This window comes from Alligator sinensis, unplaced genomic scaffold (assembly GCF_000455745.1).
Source record: "Alligator sinensis unplaced genomic scaffold, ASM45574v1 scaffold1129_1, whole genome shotgun sequence".
Taxonomy (NCBI): Eukaryota; Metazoa; Chordata; order Crocodylia; family Alligatoridae; genus Alligator; species Alligator sinensis.
Genome location: NW_005842580.1, coordinates 946,636 through 953,751, shown reverse-complemented (window position 1 = coordinate 953,751; position 7,116 = coordinate 946,636). Strand labels below are relative to the sequence as shown.

Sequence of the window (7,116 nt, the reverse complement as noted above, 5' to 3'; positions counted from 1 at the left end):
TCTTTCCTGCTTATGCAGGGGGTCGGACTCGATGATCTATTGAGGTCCCTTCCGACCCTAACACCTATGAATCTATGAATCTATACTCTTGTGTCTCAGGAACAGAAACCGTTCTTTGGGTCTCTGGAGGAACCTCTGAAGCAGTACCCATATCCAAAGCAGTTTCCTCCTCATCATCATCTGTTCTACTCTGTAGAATCAGAGGGGAGACTGGGGTCATGATCAGGTTCACCTCTTTTTGGGTGTCCCTCTCATCCAGCACCATGGAGCAGTCCCCCCACTGCTCTGACATGCTCACAGTTTCCCTCTCAGGACACTCTGAGGTTCCTTCCTTAGGTGTGCTCTCCAGGACAATGCCAATCCCAAACAACCAAAAACAGGAAGCCTCACCTGCATCTTTGGAGAGAATGACAGGCAGCTGGTCATAGAAAGGAACAATTGTGAGCCCTGCCCCAGAATGAATTCTCATCCTTGGTCCGATGAAACGCACATCTCAGGGCTTTGATCTTCCTCCAGCAAACTTGACAGGGCTGTTATATAGACATGTCTTGAATTAAACTTTTTGAAAATTCCACATACTCATAACTGAAGGTGTCAACTGTGTCTCAGAACTGGCAGTCAGGGCAATGTGATCAAGCACCATTTACAAACAAAGCAATGGTGATAGGCATAGCCTGGCCCAAATCGGTTCCCATTGTCTATTCAGATAGTTCAAGAATGTCCCATAATGTCCCAATGACAATCACACCCAAGTGTCTGTACCTGGCTGCTCTTCCTACAGGCCAAACTGCCCCTAGCCTCCCTGTACCATCAAATCAAGGACACTGTGTCCTTGACTGGCAGAACCACAACTTTTTTCTCAATGAATGAAAGAAACAATGGAATTATATCTGGGGGCAGTGATGGGGGTGCAGAACTTGTTCTAACAGGTTAGAACAGGGGAGGAGAGTGGGGCACAGGAGGCTACAATGCTCATCCAGTACTATGAATGCAGCTTGTCTGCTAATGAAGCCAAATGCTGAAACCGTGTGGGGGTCAAGTATGGAGGGACATTTTTTGGGAGAGAAGCTGATGGTTGTAGCACCTTGATGCCTGCTGTAGTTCCTTGAGATGTGTTAATGGTAGCTATTGAGACATAGCACTGTCTATCACACCTCCCTGTTTCAAACCTTGGCTAGTGCAGGGGAGGGCTCTTTTCTGGGGATATGTTGTTTTTAAACAAGGATTCTTGCAGGCCCAGGCTCTTTTCTGGGGAGACATACTTCCTTCAAAGCTAGGCTAGTGCAGGGCAAGGCTGTTTCCTTAGGAGATGTTTCTTTCAAAACAGTGCTGTAGCAGGGCAGGGCTGTTTTCTGGGGAGATGCTTCTTTCAAAGGACAATAACCCCAGAATGAGTAGGCATGCCCAAGAACTATCTACCCTTTTTTGGGCAGATACTTCTTGGGTGTGCCTATTCATTGATCCAGTAAAAGCCAGTATCATGCACCCAGGGTGCACAAACGGGTTCCAGGGGTCATCTTAAACCCCACATTTGAGTTCAAAGCGGATAGGCAGTACATCATCTTCCCCACACCCACCCACCATGGTAAAAGGTGTCAACGCCCAGCATATGGATACCTCACCGGGGTTATGATTGATATGCAGATAGGAGGTCACTTGCAATGCTAATTAACTGTATTCAACTCACATTACTACTCAGAGCCCCCCCACACCTCCACCCGACTGTGAACCTTGGTGATGGTGCTATGTGCTGAGAAGCGACCCTGCTGCATACGTGCAAACAACTTGGCTTCGTGGAATACAGACGGGATGAGTGAGGAGGACCAAATGGAGATTCCAGATTAAATGTGTGAGGTCATGGACATGAAGAATGATGACAAAATGAGTGAGGAGGCCAAAATAAAGAATCTGAATGAAATGGGTGAGGATGATAATGTTGTTAAATATTCTGCTGCTGGCCTTGGACTTACTGCATAAAATGGAGCCACAGATAATGATGGCAGCATATGCTATGTTCCCACTACAAAGTGCTTTGCATGTAGACATGCTTCACAAAAAAAGGCACCTAGATGTGCGGTGGAGTGGGATAGCCGAGAGGCAGGCACAGAAATGGATGCTGATAGGGCTCTGTGGATCACCCTCAGGAACAGCAACCGCAGGGTCTGGGTCCATGTGAGCAGCTCTGACTGGCGGGAGCAAATCATACAAATCACTTGGAATGATCAACAGTGGCTCAAGATGTTCCAAATGACCAGGGAGACTTTTAATCACAACATTTTGATGCTGGAGGTCAGACAAGATGGTGGCCATGGCCATCATGAAACTGGCCACCCAGTCCAACCTCCACTACATCGTGAACCAGTTTGGTGTGGCTCCCTGCACAGCCAGGCTGGCGACTTGCAAGGTATGCCAGCTGCTGCACAACATCACAGTGAACAACTTTATTTTCCTTGGTATGCCCCAGGAAGTTCTTGATGACTTCAGTACCATGGGGTTACCTAATTGCAGGGGGGCTTTAGAAAGCACACACATCCCTGTGCAATCTCCCTTGGGGGAGGACCGGTCATTCACAAACAGGAAGGGGATGATGCACACGGCTTGGTGTGGGGGTCTCTGCCACAGGATGCCTGGTGGAGACCAGAGCCTAGGGTGGTACAAGTGGCAGGGCACCTTTTTTGGCAGGTGGGGGAAGTTGAAATGTCCCCTCTCCCTCCAGTTGGGTTTGGGGGTGGATGGTGTGGGGTTGTGATGACCATGGGTTATTGTGGGGATCCCTCACTTGGGGGGTAAGACAAGACCATTAAGGGGGTATAGCAGGAGTGGAAGGGGATATGGGAGGGGTGGGAGTTCACATGGTTTTGGGGTGTCTGTGGTTTGGCAGAGGGGTGTTAAGGAGAGGGGTTTCGGGAGTGAGGAGGGAGGGGATTAGTGGTGTATTACTGGTTTACATGTGCCCCCTGCTGTAATTCAGTAGGGTAGACAGCAGCTGGGTAAATTGGTATGCAGCTCCCCCTGCTGGAATTTACAGGGAATTGCACACTGGACTTAAGTTATTCAGAAGCCTAGTATGTGGAAACACGAACGCGATACTCTAAAACAAAAAATGTAAAATGTTATAGACCTATTTAATTTAATGAGGATTAAATCCTGTGATGTGTACAGGAGCCCAAGGGGTCCATGCCCTACACATGCTAAGGGAGGTCTCTGATACCCATTGCTGAGCAGTTCTGATCCATGCCAGTAGAGGGCAGCCACAACACAGACACAAGCCACAAGTTTATTGAAATGGAGGGAATTTAATTCCTGAGATTATGCCAAAACTGTCTTCTCATTCCACATTGCTCTGCCCCATCACAGCACAATTTACTCTGGCACACAGATCAGAGCCTGGCACTGGAATGGAAGCCAGTTTAAATCCAGCAGGTATAGGACAAATCACTGGAGGTTGGTGGCCCAGCTTCTGCAGTTGTCCAGGTCCCACAGAAATCAGAAAAAGGAGTGGAAATGTGTTCTGCTTGGCAATGTAGAAATCTCAGAATTAGGGGCACAGGAATAAGCCTCTGTCACTAATAGCACCAGTACAGTGAGCAGAGTGGAATGGCTGAGATGAAGACTCAAATGTGGGAGACCTCCATGGTAACCCAAAAAAACTCCACACCAACAGATGAGGAGGAGAAATGGATCCAGGCTCACTGCATGGCACTAGTGACCCCTCATCCTCAAGGACAATAGGCCTTGCCCCTGCAGAAAACCTCAGAAAACTGAAAGGCCAGGAATGAGAATGTGATCTCATATGTAGCAAAGATACCTTCTAATCCCCTTTGCAGTCCAGCCAACCCTGCCTGCTGGAACAAGCCCTGATTATGCCCTCAGTGAGTGGCTAGTATCCCCACCACTGGCTGAATGTAAGCAATAGTGGCTGTGTGGCAAAGTGCAGTAGGAGGTCACTTGAGGGACTTCTCACAGATCCATTGCATAGAAACTGAACAGCTGGAGGCTTGAAAGACACCATTCATCAGGACTCCACAGTGCTGCACAGGGCTGTTGGATATGACCCTAAAAAAAGATACACACAGGAGAAGTAGGGAGAGATTCACAATCAGAGGTAATTAAAAATCTCTCTCTCTCTCTCTCTCTCTCTCTCTGCTTATGATGGGAAGGAAAGAAAGAAAGCAAATAGCTTCTATTCAGCATCTGGTATGGAATCAGAAATGGGCATGAAGTGAAACTCTGTCATTAGTATAATCCCCTGTGGCCCCATTATCATTGTAAAAGTCATGTTTATGCTAGACCAGGCACCACTGTGTACAGCTTGACCTGCATGTGTACTCACATCAATGGCATCTGCGTCCCATTAGAGTGGCAGAGACAGGACAGCCTTGGTGGGCAACAGTTTACATCTGCTGAAAGGTCATAGGGTAGAGAATTGGATTCAAAGAGGGAAACCAGCCATGTGGTAGAGACTGGGGGTCAGAATGTTCTCACCCTGCCTCTGCCAGTGCAACGGTGAGGGGCAAACAGAAATGAGGTTTGGGTGTCTGGGTAAGTCCTTACTGGGGGATGCCAGAGAATGAGAAAGCATTAACAGGGGCCAAACTCTGATGCCCATATTCCAGTGAAATGTTGAATTTTGCCTGAGTAAAGACTTAGCCAAGGGTCTCATTCTCTATTGCTTTGAATACTGAATGCCTCCAATATTTGTGCAACCTGGGTGTCAAGAGCCCCCAGTCTGAAGAGTAAGGCTTGATTTGAAACTCAAAGGTCCAGACCTTGTACCAGTGAAAGGCCACGTCTGCAAGCCATAGCCTCTGCCACCATGATTTCTGGCAGCAGCCATCACCACCAAACTTCCAGAGCACATTCATGCATGCTTTTGGAAGTGCCACACAGCTCTGCTACAGCTCACAGGACACAAACGATTCCCTGGGAAGGCACCAACTGCTGAGTGGGTTGTGGCAGCCAGCTGAAGGGGTGGGAGTGTCTTCATGAGCCTTCTGCCAGCTGTCAGGTAGCAGCAGAGCTCTTACTCAGCTTGGCAGAGGTGGAGTTATTCTGTTGTTGGAGTGGAGGGTGCTGCTGGTACAGGGGGCCATAAACTACACTCAAAGTTTTGCAGCATGGACTAAGCCAAAGGAGGAGAGCTGGTAGTAGAGCTGGAGAGAGAAGTGATGTGGAAGCCAGTTTAGCTCCTCCTAACAGCAATAGTCATAGTATTATAGTATCATAGTGCTTAGGGTTGGAAGGGACCTAAACAGATCATCAGGTCCGACCCCCTGCCCCAGGCACGAATGGGTGCCAGGGTCATATCACCCCAGCCAAATATCTGTCCAGCCTCCTCTTGAAGACCCCCAAGGTAGGAGAGAGTACCACCTCACTTGGGAGCCCATTCCAGAGCCTGGCAGCCCTAACTGTAAAGTCATTCAGGTTAAGCACATTGCCATGTTTATCATGATAAGATGGCAGCTTTTTCCCCTGAAGGTGAGTAGACCAGGAAACCTTAGAGATGTGAGGGGACAGATTAGTCTAGACAGAACAGTCAGTTCCCAATCACAGAAGGTGTGCCTACTTTACAGGGCATTTCCAACAGCCTCTTGTCCTCAGCAACTCTTGGGAAGGGAGGGGAATAGAAATGTGGGCCTTGCTTCCAAGCAAGAGAGACATTTTAGATGAGTCCTCAGCTGCTTAGTGAAGGATTCTGAGATACAAGAGAAGCAGAGCTTGCTAATATCTAGCCAGTCTGCTTTCCCCACTAGATGTATCAGAACAGAACACTGTGTATTCAATTCAACCCCATGTTAAAGGTATCCAAGAGGGAGCAGAATGGCTCACCTTCCTTTTTCCTGGATCCCTAGTAGGGGGAGGGTGGGGAATGTATGCATGAAAGGAGGAGTGGGCTTCAGCAAACCACCTGCCCTGGGGAGAGAGCTGAATGGACCCAGTGGAGTTTGCTTGGATTCATGCCCATGGGCACAAAGTAGAATTCAACAGTGAGTAAAGCTCTCAGGCTCTGGCCTGCTGACTTCCCAAGAGTTTGCCTGGGCAAAGATGGAGCCAACAGTGTATTATTATCAGATGATCTGACTTAGAGAACTCACTTTATCTCACTTAGTCCTGAGCTGTCTGCCCAGACCCAGCCAGAGTGGGTGGTGTTCCTCAGTCCAATCCAGGACTGTTCTCTGGGGATCCTCTTGAACAGGTTCTAGGAGAGAGAGAAGAGATGCAAAGGAGACCATAGAAATCATCTTAAAAACTGAATTCTTGCTGAGCAAATCAGGGCAGGAAATACCACAGTGAAGACTGCCTGTTCTTCCGCAGGGAAGCACTGATGGCTTGTCTCCTTCCTGCTCTCCCTCCCATGTGCTCCCCAAATCCTTGTCCCTAAGGGTTCTACAGCAGGAAGCAGAGGGGATCATGGAGTCATAGCAAATTAGGATTGGAAGGGACCTCAGGAGGTCACCTAGTCCAAGCCCCTGCCCAAAGCTGAACCGTCCCCATGGGTACTGGCTGACAGGCAGCTTGGCTCAGCTGGGCCCATCCTAAGGCATATAGTGTTCATGGTGTTCAAGAGAAACACTCAGGCTTTGAGGTGTCCCAGTTCAATATTGCACAGGATGTTTCCAGGACACTGGAGCCTGCCTACCCCTCTGCCACAATAACTGTCATGAATAAAACAACCCTGCCATCTTTAATTTGGGGATTAGCGGGCAACCCTGTCCTGTCGCTTCTGCTTCACACGTGTCACTTGTGAAAAAATGCCATCACCCACTTTCAGGACCATGTCCAGGGAACTCCCAAGACTAAGACCCTGAGTGCATCTCTGGGACCTCTGCCAACTATAAATAAATGACCTTTTGTTGCAAACAGCACATGTAAAAGAGGAATGAGAGGGGCCTGACTTCTCAGAGGCAGTCTTAAGATCAATGGGGAGGACATGTAGACATGCCCAAGGTGAACTCGGGATACTGCACACCCTACAATGTCTCCAAAATACAGCCCTACATTTAGAGCTCTTCAGCAAAATCTGACTGTCTGAGGGGCTCTGAAAGAGCTGTTTGGGGAGCGTAGCACTGGGATAGCAAAAGCTAGCAGGGCAGAAGTGAGAGGCCTTGGCAGAGC

At 48.6% G+C, this 7,116-nt stretch overlaps 1 protein-coding gene across 3 annotated transcripts in view; it reads right to left on the bottom strand.

The window, feature by feature from the left end:
• Nucleotides 1–3,276: 3,276 nt before the first annotated feature.
• KLRG1 (killer cell lectin like receptor G1) overlaps nucleotides 3,277–7,116 on the bottom strand; it is a 14,625-nt gene continuing 10,785 nt past the window's right edge. For all 3 annotated transcript variants that reach the window (XM_006032629.3, XM_006032631.3, XM_006032630.3), the window contains exons 5-6: nucleotides 6,096–6,199; nucleotides 3,277–4,056 (exon numbers count right to left, since the gene is read on the bottom strand). In XM_006032629.3, the coding sequence (XP_006032691.1) occupies nucleotides 3,945–4,056; nucleotides 6,096–6,199 (216 nt within the window). In that variant the 3' untranslated portion in view covers nucleotides 3,277–3,944. The remainder of the gene's footprint in view (nucleotides 4,057–6,095; nucleotides 6,200–7,116) is intronic.